The sequence below is a fragment of the Antechinus flavipes genome, chromosome 1 (assembly GCF_016432865.1).
Source record: "Antechinus flavipes isolate AdamAnt ecotype Samford, QLD, Australia chromosome 1, AdamAnt_v2, whole genome shotgun sequence".
NCBI lineage: Eukaryota > Metazoa > Chordata > Mammalia > Dasyuromorphia > Dasyuridae > Antechinus > Antechinus flavipes.
The window spans coordinates 19,136,530-19,159,287 of NC_067398.1; the positions used below are offsets into that span (position 1 = coordinate 19,136,530).

The following is a 22,758-nucleotide window of genomic DNA, read 5'->3' on the forward strand; positions in this document are numbered from 1 at the left end:
TGGAAGAACTAAAATTTATATTTTATAATTAAAAATTACATAATATAAATTTTAATTTGGAATTTGTGGGCAAATAATCATTGTGGATACTGTAATCACTTAATAAATAAGTCTAAAAGAAATTAGGAGTAGTATAATAAATTGTGCTGGGAGTTTAAAGAAAAAATTTTCCCTGATGTTGTTATTGCTATTCAAAGGAATACATTCAAAAATGTAGAGAATTAAAGATTCCCCCAAAACACACACATTATTTGAGCTTTTGTGGTTTTAAGTTGTAGTTTAAAATTAATAAATGTTTATCAAATCACAAATCATATTAACCTATATCACATCTCATCAATGAATTATAGTTTTTATTCTATAATATTGCATTATATTTGCTATGGTATACTATGTTAAATTAATTATATCATATCATAATGTTGTACCACATCACATCACATTATAGTCTATTACATTTTTCTGTTTTCAGGAAACAACTCCTAACAGATGATTATCTGTCTTGAAGACAAACAGAAGCATGAAAAAATGTTTATAGGGCATGAATTAAAGTTTCCAATTTAAGGATCATTGGCAGCAATGGTGAATTGTCAAGAATACAAGGTAGAGAGAGGTTGGATTAACTCCCAGAGCTAGCAATAGTACACTATTGCCCCAAGTATGACTAAAAAAAAAAAATCTTCCTTAAAAATTAACATTTTTATTTAAAGTATTGAGTTCCAAATACTATCCTTCCCTATTTTCCCTCCACCCTCCCAGAGATGGTAAGCAATTAGATATAGATTATATATGCGCAATTAGATAAAACATTTTCACCTTGGTCGTTTTTACAAGAAGACTCAAAAGAGAAAAAAGAAAGTAAAAAATAGTATGCTTTAGTCTATATTCAAACAATATCAATTCTTGTTCTGGAAACAGATATTATAAGTCATTATTAGTCCTTTGGGACTGTCTTGGGTCACTGTATTGCTGAGAATAGGTAAGTCATTCACAATTCTTCATAGAACAATTTTGTTATTATGTACAATGTTCTGGTTCTGTTCACTTCACTTAGTATCATATGTAAGTCTTGCCAGATTTTTCTGAAATCCTCCTGCTTTGTCATTTCTTACAGCACAATAATATTTTAGTACAATCATACCGCAACTTTTTTTTTTTTTTTTGCCATTCTCCAATTGATGGACATACCTTTGATTTTCAATTTTTAGCCACCACAAGAACTACTATACAATGTGGTGATCCAGGACAATTCCAATTCATTTGGGATGGAAAATTCCATCCACATAAAGAGAGAGAATTATGGAAATTGAATATGGATCAAAGCATAGTGTTTTCACTTTTTACTGGTTTGTTTGTATCTCCTTTATCATTTTTTTTTCCTTTTCGGTCTGATTTTTTTTGCACAACATGACAAATATGGAAATATATTTAGAAGAATTGTATATGTTTAATCAATATTGTATTGCTTGCTGTCTTGGTTGGGGGGAGGTAGGGGAGGGAGTGAGAAATAATCTTACAGAAATGAATGTTGAAAACTATCTCTACATGTACTTGGAAAAATACTTGTAAAATAGCAGGAAGGTATTTTCCCTAAGGGGAAAATAAGAGCTGCTATAAATATCTTCATACAAATAGGTTCTTTTCCATTTTGGCGGGGCTATCTTTGGGATAGATATGGACCTAATAGTGGCATTTCTGGAGCAAAGGCATGCATAGTTTTATAGCCCTTGGAGCAAAGTTCCAAACTGCTCTCCAGAATGAATGGATCAGTCTACAACTTCACCACCAGTGCATTAATGTGTCCCATTGTTACTACATCTCCTCCATCATCCAATATTTTCCTTTTATTGTCATTTTAGACACTCTGTTCTCTATATATTTGAAAAATGAAGCCTTTCTCAGAGATATTTGTTGGAAAAAAATTTCAGTTTTCTGCTTTCCTTATAATTTTGGTTGCACTGATTTTGTTTGTATAAAAACTTTTGAATCTTAGATAATTAAAACTATTTTACAAAATTTTTTTGTGATCTTGTTTTTTTTATTGTTTGTTTTTAATGTTCTTGTTTGGTCCTAAATTCTTCTCTTATCTATTAATTAATATAACTAATAACTATATGTAGTTAATATAAACACATAGTTTATATATATGTATATAAACTATTTCCCATATATAATATATATTAGATACAATTCCAATGTAATATATAAATTATTTTCAATATAAACCATTCCATGCACTTTTATGTTGCTTACGGTATCACCTCTTAGGTATAAATCATGTATGCATTTTGACCTTATTTTGGTATACAGTGTGAAATGACCAAGTTTCTGCCACACTATTTTCTAGTTGTCTTAGCTGTTTTTGTTTAATAATGAGTTTTTGCTCCAAAAGTTTGGATCTTTGTGTGTATCATATATTAGATTGTAATGGCCCTTTACTGATATGTAATACATCCCTAATCTATTCTAGTGGTCCACAACTCTATTTCCTATGCAGTACCAAATTATTTTGATAATTATTGCTTATAATACAGTTTGAGATCTGGTATGACTAGATAACTTTCTTTCACTTTTTTTTTCATTCCCTGGATATTCTTGAGCTTTTGTTTTTCCTGATGAATTTTGTTTTTATTTTTTCTAGCCGTATAGAATAATTTCTGGTAGTTTGGTATGGCACTAAGTAAATACATTTTGACAGAATTCTCATTTTTTTATATTGGCTTAGCCTACTGGTGAGCAGTAGATATTTTTTCTAATTGTTTAGAACTGACTTTATTTGTGTGAAAAATGTTTTATAATTGTATTGTAGAATTGTATATAGTTTTCAAATTTGTCTTGACAGGTAGATTTCCAAGTGTTTTATATTGTCTACAGTTATTTTAACTGGAATCTATCTTTCTATCTCTTGCTTCTGGATTTTTGATAATGTATAGAAATTCTAATGATATATGTAAGTTCATTTTCTATCTTGTAACTGCTAAAGTTGTTAATAATTTCAAGTAATTTTAAAGTTGGCTCTCTAGGATTTTCTAGATCATACCATCTTTAAATGATAATTTTCTTTTCTCATTGTCTCTTTTAATCCCTTTAATTTGTTTTTCTTCTCTTGTTACTATAGCTAATATTTTTAGTAGAATATTAACCAATAGAGTTGATAATGGGCATCCTTGCATCACCCATGATTGCATGGGAAGATGTCTAGTTTATCCCTATTACAGATAATGATTGTGGATTTTTTTTTGATAAACTTATTAGTTGCTTGCTCAATTTATTCCCCAACTCTCTAGTGTTTTTAATAGGAATGATTACTGCATTTTGTCAAAGGTTTTTTTCTGTCTATTGAGATAATTATATGATTTCTGTTAATTTTGTTATTAATACAGTGAATTATGCTAATAGTTTTTCTAATATTAAATCAAGCCTACATTCCTGATTTCAATCCCATCTGGTCATAGTGTATGATCCTTGTGATATATTACTGTAATCACTTTGCTAGAATTTTATTTAATTTTCCATCAATATTCATTAAAGACATTAGTATGTAATTTTCTTTATGTTTTGATCCTTCCTGGTATGGGCATCACTATTATATTTGTGGTATAAAAGAAATTTGGTAGGTCACCTTCTTTGCTTATTTTTCCAAATAGTTTATATAGTTTGGAATAATTGTCCTTTGGATGTTTGGTAGAACTCACTTGTGAATCCATCTGGTTTTGGGGATTTTTTAGGATGCTTTTTTTCAGTTTCCTTTTCTAAGATTGAGTTATTTAAGTATTTTATTTCATCTTCTGCTGATATGAGTAGTTTGTATTTTTGTAGAAATTCATCCATTTCATTTAGATTGCCAAATATAACATAACTGGCATATAACTGGGCAAAACTGCTCCTAACAATTGTCTTGTTTTCTTCTTCATTGGTGGTGATTGCATCCCTTTCATTTTTGATACTAGCACTTTGGTTTTCTTCTTTCCCCTTTTAATCAAATTAGTCAATGGTTTATCTATTTTATTGTTTTTTTTTTCATAAAGTCAGCTTCTAGTTTAACTTATTATTTCAATGTTTCTTAATTTCAATTCTATTAATCTCTCCTTTAATTTTCAGGATTTCCAATTTTGGTGTTTACTGGATGTTTTGAATTTGCTCTCTTTCTTGTGTTCTTTGCCCCCAAACATATAACCATTGCTTCCCTCCTTTCTCAATCTAGGGAAGAATAATAATAATAACCTAGTTTATTTGAGTTCCACCCATGAGTGTGTTGCAAGAGAAATAATCCATCCTAAATAATGGCTTATCACTGAGAACAACCCAAAGAGTCACAACATAAATAATTATGTCTCATAACTATATGGTAAATAATTTATAGTAATTTGTATAGTAATCAATAGACATTTCCTTTTTTTCTGGGCTCAAGTATTTGGAGTATTGATTGCCATATAGAGTAAATTAAAAATGCAAAAAGACATAGGTAGGGTCCACATCACTAATGAAAAATAGATTTTGATTTTAAAATAATTATTATTGGCATCACAGTGAATAAAATGTTGAGACTGGAGTCAGGAAGACTCATCTCCCTGAATTTGAATCTCTCCACAGACACTTTCCAGCTTTGTGACCTTGGATAAGTCACTGAACCTTGTTTGCCTCAGTTCCCTCATCTGTAAAGTGAGCTGGAAAGGAAATGGAAAACCATGCTAATAGGTTATTATTTTCATTTTAGAGATAAGGGATTGAGACAGAGAGGTTAAGTGACTTGTCCAGTATCATACAACTAGGAAATATTTGAAGTTGGATTTAGGCTCATGTCTTCTTGACTCCAGGCTCTGCCATTCTGTTCCATGACAGGAAACTTCTATTATCTTTGAAATGTTAAAGCAAAATATAATGACCGACATAACTGCAATTTGCTTTTCCACATCTAGCTCATAATCAAGTATTCAATAGAACCTATGTCACAGAGACACTCTACTGTCTATAAATAAGCCCTAAGAAAGGATTAGCATGTACACTTTTAATATTTGAAAACAAGGTTTCACTGTTATCATTACATTCATTAAAAAGTCATATGTTTAGAAATATTAAAAGTTTACCACACATCAGCTTCCCTTTCAATGGTCAAAAAGATTTTGTTTCCATTGCAGGCTATCTACCTTGTAGTCTGAACACATCCAAGTCAGGAATACCACTGTTATGTCCCTCATGCCCAAGCACAGTGGATGATACAAAGAAAGCCCTGAAGTAAGATTTCTTGAAGGATCATAACACATACAACTGAATTCCAAAGCAAAATTTTTAAAAAGTAATATTTGACTAAAATAATTTCGTAATGAACTACCTGTTTGAGCTCTTTTATCCAACTAATGTAAAATTCTCCTAATTGGGGAATATTATAGTCCTTTACTACTTTTGATCCCTTCCCTTTCCAATTCATCTACCATAAAGATGGCAAAATAATCTTCCTAAAACATAGATCTGATCACTTCACTCAAGAAAGGCTTTTGGCTCCCTATTGCCTCAGGACAAAAATCAAATGCTTCCGCTCAAATCCTTACACACTTTAGCTCCAAGTTATATTTTCTGATTTATTTCACATCATTCCTCATTAACAGTGGGAACCCTGACTAGGTTACCATCTTAGTTGTAAGAACCTGATATAATTTGCATAAAAACAGGGCAGAATTCTCCTTGATTTGCACTGTCTTTTTGTATCTGCCAACACATTCCCTAAAGAAGGCTACTGACATAAATATTTTCCTTACTTCCTCCTTCCTTCCTTTCTTTTTCCTCTTTTCTTCCTTCCTTTCTTTCTTCCTTCCTTCCTCTGTTCCACCTCTTTTCCTTCTTTTTTCCTTTTTCCTTTCTTGCTTCCTTTTTCCTTCTTTCCTTCCCTTCTTTCCTTCTTCCCTCTCTCCCTTCCTTCCTTCCTTCCTCACTTCCTTCCTTCTTCCTTCCTGTTTTCCTTCTCCTCTTCTTTCCTTCCCTCCTTTCTTCTTTGTTTTTTTCTCCCTCCCTCCCTCCCTCCCTCCCTCCCTCCCTCCCTTCCTTCCTTCCTTACTCCTCACTTCCTTCCTTCCTTCCTTCCTTCCTTCCTTCCTTCCTTCCTTCCTTCCTTCCTTCCTTCCTTCCTTCCTGCTTTCCTTCTCCTCTTCCTTCCTTCCCTCTTTTTGTCCTTGTTTCCTTTCTCCCTTCCTCCCTTGCTCCTTTCTTTCTGTCTTTTCAAATGACCTGATAATCACTAGATTCTCGACTTCCACTTTTCCATTTTCCTGGGTAGAATACTCTTCTAGTCATGCTGCCTACTGAATAAGGATGACCCCAATCTCACTGAGTTGATTTCTAGTACTGACCATCCCTGGGATCGAACAAAATGAACACAGGCACAGACCTACCTCATCATAGATGCTGTCATTTCTGCTAAAGTCTCCAGTCTTCCTGGGAAGTATGTGAACATGAACATGCTGAAAATATAAAAAGAAAAAAAAAGACATGATTATTTCTTTTTATATTTTTAAACTTGACAGTGATGGTTTCATGAAGTCCAATTACTCCACATTGGTTCCCACTGTATTATTTTTCAAGGAAAGAAAACATTCACCTGCTCTAAGTAGATCTGAAATCTGCTGAGACGAGAGAACAAAAATAAGCAAGATCAAGCCAGGGTGGATAAGTGAAATTTGGAGTGGAATGCCAGGAAGTTGAGGTGGGCTCAGTGGAATTATTACCAGTTGTCATTCAGAGTAACATTTGGGCAGAGCTTAGAGATGACAGCACATCTTTAAAAAAAAAAAAAAGCCAGGAGGGTGATGATGTCCATGAGTCTTAAACTGACAGGAAATGAAAACTGATGAACCTCAAATTGCAGAAGAAGGGAATTTTAGGAGCTAGAAATGTGGACCTGGTACCAACAAGTGAACACAGGAGGATTCCTTGAACTCTACCTGTTTTCTTCCACCTTAAAGGATCTTTCCCTGTGAAGTCCAGATTAATTCCCTGGAAGCCTCAGAATCAGCTGGAGTCAGGATAAGCAAAAGACCTTGGTCTTTAGGGGGAGAAGTGAAGGGGATGGACAAAACTGCCACATGCTCTCCACCAACGGACCTTCCTTCTCCTCGTCCTCCTCCAAAGTGACTCTGGCTTGTCTTACTCTACTCCCTAATCCCTCCTACAATTATCTGTATACACCAAAAATTCCAGCCAGCACAGAATAGTGAGAAGGGCCATTTTCCAAGTATATGCTAATAGAGTATTGTCCAATAGGTAATTAGCCTTAAGTGCTCGGTTGTCTGATTCCAGTGCACCTATTCAGAGTTTCAGCCCTTTACACTTCCCCATCTTTCCAGACTCCCCTTTCTGATTACTCCTCCTAGGCTCAGAATCCTCACAAAATCAGCTCACAGAATTCAAAATTAAATTTCTACTGTCCAAAAAGGAAACAATGATATGCTATTCAAACTGCCATCATGAGAAGATGAGCAGAGCAGATAATGGTTCCATTTGAAGAGACCCTAAAAGGGACTTTTTTTCTTTATTTTGGCCAGCAAATCCAGATTCCATTGTAGAGTTAAGTTATAAAGCTCATGGGAAGAAATCCAGTGAAGGAAATAAAGTCAACAAAAAAAGAAGGGAAGGAGAAATGAATGGAAGGAAGGAGCTATCAAGGAGGGAATGGAGGGAAGGGAGAGAGAAAAATTTGGAACACGAAGTTTTCTAAGGGCCAATGTTGAAAGCTATCTTTGCATGTAATTTGAAAATGAAAAAAAAAAAACATGAGGGTTGAACAAAATAATAAAGAGTAAATTGAGCAGAACATCCCCCCCCACACACAACGTGTTTAGAATGAGGTGATTCTTACCAGTTCCAATTGACTTGTGATGGAGAAAGCCATCTACATTCAGAGAGAGGATTATGGGAACTGAATGTGGATCACAATATAGTATTTTCACCCTTTTTTGGTTGTTGTTGTTTGCTTGTTTGTATTTTCTTCTCCTTTTTTGATTTGATTTTTCATGTGCAGTATGACAGGTCTGGAAATACATTAACAAGGATTGCATATATTTGGCCTATGTTAGATTGCTTGCTGTCCAGTGAAGGAGAGGTAGGAAGAGAGAAAAATATGAAGAGAAGGTTTTATAAGAAAGAATATTGTAAACTATCTTTACATGTATTTTAAAAAATAAAAAGCTATTCTTTAAAACAAATAAATAAATAAGTGTTCAATTAGTCTTCCTCAATCTAAGGCATACAGCCAGGGCATAAAGCAAATGATGTTAAGTACAAACTATTTTGCAGTATCCCAAATCCCTAATCTTGTACTTTCTGGTCCGCTGGAATTCTCTTACTCATTGTAGAGTAACTAATCATTCTGAAGTCATTATGAAATCCCTACCAGCTGCTTTGTTCCCACATAAAAGCAACTGGAAGCATTGCTGCTCTTGGGAAAATGCACATAGTTAACGCAGGAATAAAATTAGTATTCTGTCAAAAGGTACAGATGTGTTGTGTTCTGACCCTGTTTGTCATTGATTTCTGCTGCTCAAAGTATCCACAATTTAGAGATGGATTACAAGAGGCTACCTTTAAATAAAATGGAGAGCTTTCTGTATGTGTATAGATTGGTCTTCTCCACACCATAGATTGGAAAAATAAAAGACAAAACTCAATAAACAACTTCTATTCCTTTCAAACTGGCCTGCTGACTATGTCCTAGTCAACAAAATGCTCATCTTCCATCCTTTTCAGGAAAGCACTATAAAAATACTTATTCCCCTCCCCTTTTTCCTTCTCAATTCTGTGTGAATAGACATAAATAGAAAAGTAAGATACACACTTCTATCAAGAAGTACTTATTTTAATAGGGGAGATAAGACATGTGGAAAGTTTCAGCTGTACTCAAATGGAAAGACTCTGTGGTCTTGTTGACAGGTTGGTGAAATATTTTTCATATATCATCTCATTTGATCTTCACAAGTCTGTGATTTAGATGGGTGTTAATATTATCACCATTTTACAGAAATAGAAAACCAACAGAAAAGTTGTGACTTGGGCAGAGTTACACTAATATTGGTCCATAGTAGGCTTTGAACTGAAATCTTCCTGAGTCTAAAGTCAATACTATTTTCTGCCGTCTAGTATCCCTGTTATAGAATGTAAGCTCCCTAAGGGTGTACACCATTTTATTTCTGTTTCTGTATCCCCAAGGCCAAAGGCAAAGCCTTACACTATTTCTGGAATGGTATGAAAATGAAGGACTTAAAAAACTGGGGAAAACCTGGACAGATACGCAGCCAGGGATTAACAATTGTGTTTTCAAGTAATACATCAGCACCGAGGCTCCAGTCCCGGGTTACATTGATGGATCATGAATGCCATTGAGCTTCCATGATGTATTAGTTCAGTACATCATCTGAGCATCATGCTTCTGAAGACAGATGGATGAGTCTGAACTCTACTGAGGATGGAAAGAAGCTCCCAGCTACTGGACACATTTACATTTCAAATTGTGAAAATTAAGGCCTTTTCAAGTCAGAGAAAAGAAGGAAGATTAAAGCTAGCGGCTCTAAAAATGTTCCATTGGACTCTGAGAGCCTGAGAATTTGCCCACTTTTTTTTTAGCCTTTCTTGTGTGGTAGAAAAAGCTTTTGTTCCCTCTCCTGTAATACCCTCTTGAGAGGGATAAAAGTCAAAAGGAGTAGATAACTCTATGACCCCTTTTCCTTACTTTCCAAATGGTTAGCAGCAATGGTTAATGATAATAACAACAATAATTTTATATAATGATTTAAAATTTGTAAAGTGCTTTATACGTATTATATCATTTGATCTTCACAACAGCCTTGGAGGTAGATTCTATTATTACCCCCATTTTACTAATAAAGGCACTCACACTCCAAAGTGCCGGTGAAGTATTTGAATATTTAGGGCCCTGGGTGAACAAACACAGTGAGACTTTGCTTTTCTTAAAAAACAAAACCAAACTTTTCAGTTATTTCTATAGCAGATTAATCAAACTAGAGAAGATCTGAGAGAAAAGAAGATAGATCAGGTGATTGGAGGATCACAGATTTAGAATCTGAAGGGACCTTAAAGGAATAGTTTTCCAACCCACACACTTTATTTGTAGAAGAGGAAACTGAAGGGGAGTTCAGAGCTCCACAGCAGGTAGATATTTGAGCAAAATTTGAACTCTGGTCATCCTAATTATATATCTCTAGCTACTAATTTAGGCATCCCAAGAAAAGAAACAGCTGTAGATCTGTCAGCCTGAAGAGTAACATCTAGAGCTAACCTAGTCTTTTTTTTTCTATGTATAACAAATGACGTATTCATTGTACAGGAAAATTGTAGAGTTGAATAAATCAGTTTTTTTAAAACAAATAAAGAGTTGATGGGCATATGGACCACTTATTACACCGAGTAGGGAATAAGGACGTTTTCATGGTTTGTTCACCTTTACTACGCCAATGATGTTTTTATAAGACCGTAATGTAGCATAACAAAATGTATCCACTTGGTTTAAAAACAAATCACTTTGGGGAAGTCAGGGGGATGAAGTAATCATGATCAATTAAGAAGGCAGGTGTTTGATTGGAGAACTTGACTTTATATAAATATATATCTATATATACAGATACATATATAAACAAATATATATTACATATATATATATTCCATTGCAACAAATAGAACCAATATGAGAAATTTCCCTACTGTTTGTGTAATAGACCTAAGCAGGAACAGTGAGAGTCAATTACATCTCAAGTGGCTCCTTCGTTTTTTCTTTGCTAAATGAGTTAAAGGGAAACAGAGCAGGAGAACAACTGTCATGTGGAGATAAACATCTGGGCTTGGGGAACACAGCCCCGGCTCTTCTGCCACTCAAGTGTCTCCATTTTTTTTTAACTTCTTGGGTTTTTTTCCCTGTGGTAGCTCCTAATTCTGAAATTACAATAGGGCTTCCATGTTGTGTAAACACAAAAGTGACTTTAATTTCCAAGCAGAACAACTGACAGAATCATTTATGGGATCCAAGAGATTATAACCAGTTGCAAAAGGCATTTATTTACTCTTTATAGGGGCAGTTCACTATGTTGTGTGGTTAATTGCCTTATGGAAACCAATAGATAATTTCCTAGCCAAAGACTCTCAGCTGAATAATTTCATCTAAAAATATTGATATCTTTTGTTTATAAATCACCTTTATTCCCCAACCCATCCTTCCTTTCTCTTGTCCAGAGAGCTATCCCTTAAAACAAAAGAAAACTAAAAAAGGATGGGGAAGGGAAGAATCAATGCAGTAAAACTAACAAATAAGTACTTAGCATAGACTTGATTCTTTCTTTCTTCCCTTTCTCCTTCCCTCCCTTCCTTTTTTTTTACATCCTTTTCATCAATCTTTTTTCCCTTTTTCTCTTCCTCTTTTTCTTCTTTTTCCTCTCTTCTCCTTTCGATTTTTCTTTCCTTCTCTCCTTTCTACCTTCCTTCCTTCCTTTTTTCTTTCCTTTTTAAAATACAGAACTCTGAACAAAAACACAAAAGAATTGATCAAACAAGCCCTATTTTCGGAGAAAAGCAAATCTTTGTGGTTCAGACAATTATATACAGCTGGATGGCTGGGTCATTGTGTTTTACTAATCAGCATATATGTTGGGCAGGTATTGAAGAGGGACAAAGAGTTGGTTCCAGGATTGACTAGGAGGAAGGCAGTATGGGGGAAATCTTGCAGCATTTTTAGTGATCCTAAGCTATTCCCTGACATAAAAACCCATCTCTTACAAATCACAGGCACATAGAGCAGAGCTTTGGAACTCTGAGAGATCTTTGAGGCCATCTTGTAAGCACTCCTTTCCTTATATACATGGCCCCTGAAACTCAAAGAGATTAAATGGTTTGCCCAATATGACAGAGGTATTCAGTAATAGAACTAGGATCTGAAGTCAAGTCTTGGGACTCCAAGATCAATGTTTTTCCTGATGCTTTCCTTGTGGGACCATGGACATCATAAGGCTCCACCATCTCCCAAGCATCTTGTCAAACTTACAAGAGAGATTCTCACAAGAAAGATGTGCAGGCTATGGTCTCTTGGTATTAAGTTTCATATAAGAACCTTTCAGGTGAGGAAAATATGAGACATGGAACATGGAAAGTGCAGGCCACTGGAATAGATGGACAGCTCTAGCATGCACTGGCACCCACCCACTATAAAACAAATATCTTTTGATATTCCCAACCTCTAGCATGTTGGGAATATTTGCTGCTCAGGAATAATAAGGATAAGAATAGCACAGAAGAAGAAGGTTCAGAAATGGTATGATTTATATAACAAATATGGAAAAATGTTTTACCTGATTGCACATATATACTCTATAACAAATCACATACCATCCTAAGGAGTAGGAAGGAAAGAAAGGAGAGAGAAAATTTGGAACTCTCTTTTTTAAATGAATGTTAAAATCGTTTTTACATTTATTTGGAAAAAATAAGATATTATTAAAACACTCTTAGCAATAAAGACATTTAGAAGAATTTTTAAAAGAAATGTGATTTATCCTGATAGAAGAATCCTAGAGTTAGACCTAGTTGTCTAGAAGGGACCTCAGAGATCTAATCAAGACTCTTCATTTTAATAAAAATGGGGAAACTGAGACATAGAGATATCAAGTGATTTGTTCATGGTCACTGGTGTAGAGTCATAAAACACTAGGTTTAAAGCTAGATGCTCCATATTCCTCATTTTATAAATAGGAAAACTAAGACTTAGGGAGGTTTTGTGGCTTGTTAAAGATTATACAAGTAGTAAGTAGAAAAGTCAGGATTCAAACTCAGGTGCTCGGAATTCAAATCCAACACTGAATGAGACCAAATGTGAGATGTTCCTTTTGGGGATTCTGGCTAATTTTACTTGCATCAAGACTGAGTTTTAGGACCAATGAAGGTACTGATTTAGGTTTGATATCCACTTAAAGAGTAAGTGTTCATATCACTGAAGACATGACTCCATGCCATGGATTATGGCCTTAGAATGTGCAGAGATACCAAGGTTCTCATAATATATCTATCTTTTTCCCCTTGAAGGATGTGTCTCAATTATTCCAGAAAGCATAATCAAAAAATCTAATTTACTCAGATTCAAATAAGCTCCATTGATTATTTTCAATTCCACCCTGCCTACGCCAGGATCATTAACATTATCCTATAACCAACAGAGATGGAAAAAGTACTAAAAATTGTGCATCTACATAGCAAGAACATGAATGCCTGTTGGTTCAAACATTAGCCACTAGAACTACCTCTCAGGAAAAGAGAAAGTGTACCATTCCTTTGTGCAGTTCCTGACCCGGACAAATATTTATTCTAGGGAACAGCCTTCCATTGATGGAGCATTTTTCTCTATGATGTGCCAATGTATTAATCCACAGAGATGATTCTTGCCCAAGTCCTTCTGCTCTGAGCAGGATTAAGTATTGCAATGCAAATGAAACAGAGGTGGCATTTTTCCTTGTCTTACTTATTTCTTGATAAATGCACATTGCTTTAGTGTTTGCCATAGCCATAATTACAGTTCTTTAATTTATGTTTCAATAAAATGTATAATAATAAACATTTACTACTCTATGAATAAACATTTGAATGAAGCATCTAATGGGGGTTACATATTTCGAAGCGGTACTGTGGCTTTCTGGAAGTCTCTCCTCCTGCTTAATGAGCATCATTTCCATAATCTGTGCATTATTGCTTAAGCCTCCCTTTAGGAATATTTTACAAAGGGAAAAAAAAACTGAAATATGATAAACCTAAAGAAGAAATGTTAACGGGATTTCCAATTGGTCGAGTTAAAGGAACAGTTGAAACTTTCATATTCCTGCAGAGACAAAGGCAGAGTTAGGAGAAAGACTGTGTCTACTAATTAGCTTATGTGCCTGGTGCATTCCTATAGTGGTTTTTTTTTTTTCACTTCTAACATGTAGTTTAAATAGCAGAAACAGGGAAACTTGGAAAGGTCAGCTCCAAAGGGCATGCTGACATTCATTTATGTTTTAGCCCTCCTTAAGAATATCTCCTAAAATTAGATGTAGCTACTTTTAGGAACTCAGGTGGGCTTCTACAGGACATAATCCATGTGCAGGAAAAAAAGCAACTCTTTTGGCTTTAATACTTTGGGATTCAATATGCAATCACCAAATTTTAGGGATCTCAGTGGCCGAACAACCCAATCCGTATCACCTAAAAATTTTACTCTATACTACAGCTCATGTGACATGGGAGGCATTAGCATAAGACTGTCCCAATACACATCAAAGAAGTCATCGTGCTCTACGAGCAAAATAGCATTACATTTGCTCAAAAGAAACACAAGATGTACACATTTTGAGACATCTTCCCAAATGTTCACATGCACTATTTGTGCCTGATGTGTGATAATGCCTTCTGAGCTTATATTGATTTGATCAGCCACACTGGGATAGCTCTAATTCTTAGGGAGGTTTTATTGATAACAAACCTAAATCAGCACCTTTATTGTTCCTAAAAACTCAATCTTGATGCAAGTAAAATTAGCGAGAATCCCAAAATGGAACATCCCACATTTAGTCTCATTCATTGTTCTCCTGTACAGTTATTCTGGAGAAATAATACAGCAATCAATCACTCAATGATCAATAAGTATTTGCTAATTATTATTAGCATTGTGCTAAGTTGGAGGATGGGAGGGATTAAAAGAAGGGATATAAAAATACAGATACAAATAAATAGCTCACTAAGGAATTTACATATTGATGAAAGAGATGATATATAAATAAATGGGTAGATAAAAGGTAATCTTAAAGGGAAAATCTCAAGGACATTAGGAAGGTCTAGTACAGAAAGTAACTTTTGAACTAAATCTTGAAAAAAGTCCAGCGTAAGAGATGGGAGTGAAGTAGAAGGAGCTCCCAGGTATGAGGGACAGTCGGTGCTAATACTAACAGAATTCCAAATCATTTTTTAAAAAATGAATATTGTTGATTTTGTGTTGTTGAATCATTTCAGTAAAGTCTGATTTTTTGTGAACTAATTTGGGATTTTCTTGGAAAAGATTTTTATTGTTGTCATTCAGTTGTGTCCAACACTTCATGGCCCCATTTGGAGTTTTCTTGGCAAAAATACTGGAGTAATTTGCCATTTTCTTCTCCAGCTCATTTTCTAGATGAGGAAACTGAGGTAAACAGGGTGAAGTGACTTGTTCAGGATCACACAGTTAGTAAGTAGCAGAGATTTTCACTCAAGAAGTTATTTTTGTGACTCTAAGACTAGCATTCTATCCACTATGCTACCAAATTGTCCAAATAACTATTGAATAGTAATTTAATAGACAGTGGGTCAAGTTTGGAGTAAAGAAGAACTATCTGAATTCAAGTCATGAATTGTGTGATCTTAAAATCCTAGTATATGTCCCAGGCAGATCAGTTGATCAACCTGCTGCTGCTCTGCATAAGTGGAATGCAATTTTCACACTAGAAGCTCCAGATAGTAAACCTACAGGTCTGCCTTTATATAACTAGGACAAAAGAGACATCTAAAATCAAAGATTCTGAATGAGGGTAACTGATTAACCCCTCTTCCAACTGGGTCAGTCATCAGTGATGCAATTGTTGACACTTCTGGTGTTGAGTTCTGGTTTCAAGGCAAATCAGCTTTCTTTATCAAGTCTGTTAAATTCACATAATTCTGGGCTTTCAATCAGAATAGTCTTTTTATAGATTTAATTTTGGTCGATACTTTCACACTGATTTGTGTCACTTAGAAGATAACATTGGTAAATAAATGAGTGAATGAACAAATAAATAAATGGAAATATGTATATATCATATATGTTTGTATATACATAAATATATATAAATACATACTATACATATGAAACAAATCCCACCTCCCACATTCTACAAGAAGCCTTTCCAAATCCTTCTAATTCTAGTGCCTTCTTTCTGTTAATTATTTCCAATTTATCCCTTATATATATTGTATATATTTGTATATTATCTCCCCTACTAGAAAGAGAAGCTCCTTGAGGGTAGACACTGCCTTTTGCCTCTTTTTGTATATCCACTGCTTAGCACAATGCATGCTATATAGTAGGTGTTTAATAAATGTTTACTGATTGATTTATTGATGATATATAAGAACATAATTACATATAACAAATATAAATATGTTAAATATGCTTAGATAGAAATAATACATAAAACATAACTTTCATAAATATAAACATATTTATATAAAATATAATCTGTATAAACAGAAATATATTTATATAAAATTTGTGTCATTAAATATATATAGTATGAAATATATAAAATAAAATTATATATACACACATACAGAAACTTTATAGAGTTGCAAAAAGTCCCTGAATAGGAGTGAGTTTTTGCCTATTTTATAGCTTGGTTTGTATCACTAGCTTCATGCTTTAGCTGTTACTATAAAAACCTTTCAAATGTAAATGATGGTTTCAGCTGGATGAGCTGAATATAGGATTTTCACCGATTCAAATATGGCTATTTTCATATATGACTTCCACAAAATAAAACATTCAACATAAATAGAACTTTGCTTGATCCAATTTTTATCATGTTTCCCTGTCAAGTTTCTTTGCACATCCTACTTTCCCCTTGGTGCATATGTTTCCTTGTTTTCCTGACTTGTTCAAAATTAGCAAAATTTAGAGGGAGCCATATTTTTCTGTGACTTACATTTACATCTTCTGCCTAACTCAAGTGAGCAGATATTTATGTTGTTGCCAGATTTTTTTTTCTTCAGAAACTATTTCTTTGTTTGTGATGGGAGATGCTCACCACATGGCAAGGCTATGTATATGAGCAAAGAGTTTTTCATTTTCTTCAAGTATCTAGGGACATCTAGCTCCACAGATCCTTCCACATGGAATATTAACACTTGAAATGAACTCTTCCCAATAATCAGTCTGGAAATATGAATTAATCTCAGTGGAGATGACAAGGCAAAAGACTTCAATTAGACTAATGAGCCTCAATGTTACAGGTGACTCATAAAGTACATTTTAGTGCCATTTCAGAACGATAACATGATCAGGGAAGTATGTAGATAGTACAGTCATTATTACTTGTTTACTTCCCACATCAAGTATCTGAGAGCTTTGTGGGACTGACTCTCTCTGGTGATTTTGAACCTAAGCAGTTGAGCATTCCCATGGCAATAATGATGATGATGATGATGGTGATGATGACGATAAACAAGTAGCCAGAACGCCCTCAAATCACCTGTCAAAACTACAGTGAAAATCCACATCCTAGTGCTTTACAGCTGTTTTTCTCATAATGCACTCTGTTCTCTTAATGAGACAAAGTGATTCAATTTACCATACCCAGAAATTAGATGATATGAGAAACTAACAGTGTTCTCTTTTCTGTGTCAATTTGATGATTAGGGGGTTGGAATTTATATCGACTAAACTTCCCTAGTTCAAATAGACCCTTTCCAAGGTCTGCTAACCTTCCATTTCTTGGATCAACATGAATTGGCCCCTAATTAAGAGAGGCATTACTTCACAATTGGTTAGCCAGGGCCATTCTTTAAGACAGGGAACTGCAGTCGAGTCCAGCTGCAGAAAACAATTTGCTCGGGATCCAGCTGAGTGCAGGAGATTTACAGCAGTGGGGACCTTTCCAGGGACCAGTTAGCACAAATGCTCTCTGATTGTTTGGGTGAGAATTTGCGACCTGGGAGATGAGGGAGATGAGACAGAGGTGAATGGTTTATGATGATGACCCCAAGAGGGTCAACCTTTAGAATTAACATTTGCTCCAGGGGAGCCACCCCAAACTGGCTTTGTGCAATGGCTGGTAAAAAGATGGACATTTCTCCTTAATGAGGGCTTGGGACCTGCTGGGCTTTGGTCAGGGGTCAGGTTGAGTTAATTCATTAATGCAATTAACCCACAATTTATCTTTTTAAATTAGTTAAACAAAAATATGCAATGAGCACAGATACTGAATTTCTTTGAGCTTCTTGAGAATTTAATATCCACTTGGGAAGAAGAGCACCTGAGTAGCAAGAGTGTGTGACTCAAGTTGAATGTGCTTTATCCATAAAATGGGAGTTCCGGTGCTCTATTCTAGCTCCATATTGCCAAACCTAGATTTTGCATCAGCATCTTGGCAAGAGAAAGCATGGTAGAACCACAAATCAAGACTAGGAGAATTTCTAGAGATCATGCAGTGAAATTCTCTTATTTCACAGGTGAGGAAACAGGTATGGCAAGACTTTATAGCTCATCTAAAGTTACACTGGCAGAGCATGTCTTAAGTTGATATGAAACAAGCTCTTCTTTCTGACTGAGTGCTAATTACTACATCATTCCCGGTCTAAAAAACAATGTTTTATTTCTAATATCAGTTTTTGCTCTTCATTGTTGCTCATATTGATCAAGTCATTTAGCTTCTTGAGCCTCAGTTATCTCATCTTTAAAACAGAAATGATGATGACAGGTTTAATTCAGACCTCTTCTTTCCAACTAAATAGCACCAGGCTTTGAGTCAGGAAGACCTGATTTCAAATCCTATTTCAGACCTTCATTAGCTGCATTTAGCTTGGATAATCATTTAATTTATGTCACAATTTCCAGAATTGTAGAATGGGAATAATAATAGTACTTTCCTTTCAGGGTTATTGTGAAGATCAAATGAGAGGATATTTGTAGAGCATGCACACAATAGGAGCTTAAAAATGCTTTCTTTTTTCTTGTCTTTCTCCCTTTCTTCCTTTTCATCTTTCCTTCTTTCCTTCCTTTTTTCCTTCACTCCCTTCCTTCTTTTTTTCCTTCTTTCCTTCCTTTCTTCTTCCCTCCTTTCTTCCCTTCTTCTACCAATTCTAACCCCAAATTAGGCAATATCTCAAAAATAAATTTAGAGGGATATTTTTTTCTGTTGTTCTGAAAGAATATAATCTTGCTCCTTTTTCCACTAAGTACACCCATTTCAACTCTGAGTAAAGGTTCTGTCCTCTGGGAATCATTTATTAAGAATACAACTTCCCTGAATTATATAAATAAGGAATAACCAGCCAGACTCTCTGCTTTTCAATTATTGTTATTCTTTTATTCCACTCCCTAGTCCTACTCTGCTTCTTATTAAACTTGTGCTTTAATTGGCATAGGGATTTCCTGCAAGGTAAACTAACACCTGTTTATAATCTTTGAGAGTTCCCTGAAGCACTGAGAAGTCACATATGCAGAGATACAGAGTCAAGCAGAGGTGGAAAGCGGAAGCCAGGTCTACCTGGTTCTGAGTCAGAGGTCTACCCATTAACTCCACTTTGTTATCTGTTGTCTGGTTAGTTTCAAACTTGAAAATGTGTTTTTTCATAAAAAGAAAAATCAAGATTGTTAATAATAACTAGAAAATGAAGATGACAAAGAAGATGATAAATAGGGGAAAGAAAGAGCAGGATTAAGGAGAAGGAGAGGGAGGAAGAGAAAAAGGAGGAGAAAGAAGAGGAGGAGGAAGAGGCAAAATAAAAGGAGGAAAACAAGGAGAAGGACGTAACATTTAAGAAATTTCAAAACACTTTCCTCTGTCCTTGTGCTCATACCACTCATCTGATGGAAAGTGTGTTGTACTTGAATTCACAGGTCAAAAGTCTGAGTTCAAGATTTGCCATAAATTTTCTACCTGCTTTTGGATAAGTCTCTTAATTTTGCTAAGAGTTTGCTTCTTCACTGTTAGGTGAGGGCCAGGGGAGCAGAGCCCAGGGGCTCCTGGGATGGGAAAGCCTCTTGCCTTTGCTATGAGCACACACACTCCCCCTTCCTTCTGGAACAATCTTTATCTTCCCTTAGCATCCTTTGACACCACAAAGCAGTTCTTCAGAGAAAAAGAGACATCTCTATGTTCCCACACTAGCTTGGAACTGGACTATATTCCTAGCCCTTACAGGGAATGAAAGAGTGATGTGGCCATCCAGAACTAGAAGCATGTTGCACTATAATTTAGGTTTTTTGAGATCTGTGGATAGATTTCAGGGATCTATGAACTAGGATGGGAAAACATACAAATTCCTTAGTGAAATTTAGCATTTTTTCAATTATAAACATTGAAAAAATTAATCTGGGAAGAAGAACACAAGCTTTGCCAGGCTGCTAAAGAGGTCCAGAATAAAAAACAGGGTAAGAACTCCTGCTGACAAAGATTTCCACCACTTCCTATCAATGTGCAACACCCCTTTTCTTTTCTTTTTCCTTTTTTTCTTTTTTCCCCTTTATTAAAGCTTTTTATTTTTCAAAACTTATGCATGGACAATTCTTCAACATTAGCCCTTGCAACCTTGTGTTCCTATTTCCCCCCTTCTCCCACACCGTCCCCTAGATGGCAAGTAGTCCAATATATGTTAAACACAACATCCCTTTTCAAGAATTACCAGAAAAAACTAAACCAGTGAATGTAGCTACATTCTGCCAAGGATCAATGGCTTCCCTCTCCCAACATTCTTTCCCTTCAATAATACTGATCTTCAACTTTCTCTGAACCACCTGTGTCCCTGACCAACTGGTACTTCTTGGTCCCGTGGCTAGCAAAGTTCTGTCTCCTACTCTACTAACGCTTATGATTCAGAGTGGTTTTATGTCTAGAGGTAGCTTCTTTTTTCAGCACTTTTCCTCAAAACCCCACACCATCCTGGTTTATCTCTAATTCCACATATTCTCTCTTTTACTCTCTCTACTTTGTACTCGTGGAAACCTGTTTTTATTTTTCTGACTGATGTATCATTCCTGATCACCCTTCTTTCTAGCACAGTGCCCTGGAACAAAGCAAGTATTTAATAAATCCCTCAATCATTCATTCATACATACAACCTTTAGGATTTTTATTTTTTCTCTTAGATTGCCATCTCTTAGACCACTTCAGGCTCACTTCATCTATATTGTTCTGTCAAGATAACCATTGTTCTCATTTACCACCCTCACTACCTAAACCTTCTTCATCATCATTATGACTTATAGATGTTCCATTCCTCCATATTTTCCCAGCCCATTCATCCCTCTCTGGTTTCATTTTCCTCATTTTAGAATCTTTGCCCTATAGTTAAGCAGTTCAAGTATATAATGTTCTTTCCTCTCAATTCCTTGTTCCTTTTTCTCCTGTCATTCATTCTCTGACAGACTTCAACCTTGAGTCACTCATACCTCATGCCTTTCTCTTTTCCCCCTCCTGAGTGGATACAAGCATCAAAAAGTCATCCAATGAGGCTCACTTGGGGCACTCGGTATTTCAAAATCATGAAACCATAACATTTTGGAATTGAGAGGGAATTCAGGGGCTGTCTAGTGCAATTCATACCTCTGAAGAATTCCTAGTACAAAAACTAATGCAGGGTCATTCATCCTTTGCTCAGAAAGCACTAGAGAATGAAACGCAGCTTGTAATTGTTTGACATATTCCTAGAATCCATGTCCTCTCCTCTGATAGTCTCTGTTATTTCCATTATGCTACTCAAGCAATAGAAACATGGTTCCTCCAAATTCATTTTTAAATAGTTGCTCCATTTGGAGATGAATTCTAATTGGATAGGAATTATGGCTGGGAATAAGGACAAAAGGAAACAGATTTGAGATTTCAAACTACAAAATTAAGATTCTTCTTCTGACATCAAATAGAAATCCAACACATAAATGTTTTTCAAGAAAACTACAGAATTCTGCTACTAAAGCACCCCCTTTCATTCACTCACTTGAGGATGGCAGTTTATTCCTGGGCCAGCCCATTAATGGTTGGTATTCAATTTTTTTTGCCTGAGAGATTCTGATTAGTCTGGCGAGGTACAACAAGGACAATATTGCTGACAACATTGTCAGGAGCACTGGTCCAATCTCCCATTAAAGGCATCTAAGAAAATAAGGTGGTGAAGTAAATCTGCCAGAGGATCCTAGAGAGCCCTTGACTGGCCTGAGCTTTTAATGCTTTATGTAGGAAATACTTGTATGAGTCAAGCAATCAAGCAGAAAATAGGGATTGGGTCTAGATTCTAGCTTGTGGGTTTGGGGGAAAGGGACAAAGCACACACCAATTGGAGGCATTCACCTTGGAAGCCAAGGGATTTTCTAAGTCAATGATCAATCAGGGGGAAATGAGGAAGCTGGATGCGGGATGAGCAGACAAAGAAACGTTTCCAAATTCACATAAACTATCATGAAATTCAAGGTGAAATCCTATTGTTGGAAAGGGCAATTCTAATACCTACTTACTTCAAAAGCTTCCACTCTCTTGGCAGTACTGCCTAATACCAAGAGCCCTTGGGATTTCAAGCTCCAATTAGCTGCATTGATTACAACCACAAATTACCATTAAACTCAGTTTTTCTGGATGAGTTAGAGAGAGGACTATTTTTTTGGTCATTACCCTGGTCTGGGAAGCAATGGCTTCACTTGCATATCATCTAGAGAAAGAGATAATGTGCTACACTGAAAAGAGAACTAAACCCAGAATAAAACAATCCAAAATATTAATAAGAGAATACAAACAAGAAAAGTTGATCACTATAGGTCATATTCAATCTACATTTTATAAACACTATATTTTTATGTAGTCCATGATTTTATATACAATATTGTTTTTAAATATTGAAATAAACGATTGTTGATGATTCTTAAATTCATAAAAAATTAAATTGTGTTATTTTGGTTTGTTTTCTTGTGTTTGTCTTAAGAAGCAGACTTATTTTGAAGTCAGACACATTGAGTTCATATCCTGGCTCTAC

At 35.3% G+C, this 22,758-nt stretch overlaps 1 protein-coding gene across 1 annotated transcript in view; it reads right to left on the reverse strand.

Annotated features, from left to right (window-relative positions):
- Window positions 1-22,758, reverse strand: part of FHIT (fragile histidine triad diadenosine triphosphatase) — a 1,008,280-nt gene that overhangs the window by 239,351 nt on the left and 746,171 nt on the right. Inside the window, exon 5 of the mRNA XM_051979987.1 lies at window positions 6,387-6,455. Within this exon, the coding sequence (XP_051835947.1) occupies window positions 6,387-6,455 (69 nt within the window). The remainder of the gene's footprint in view (window positions 1-6,386; window positions 6,456-22,758) is intronic.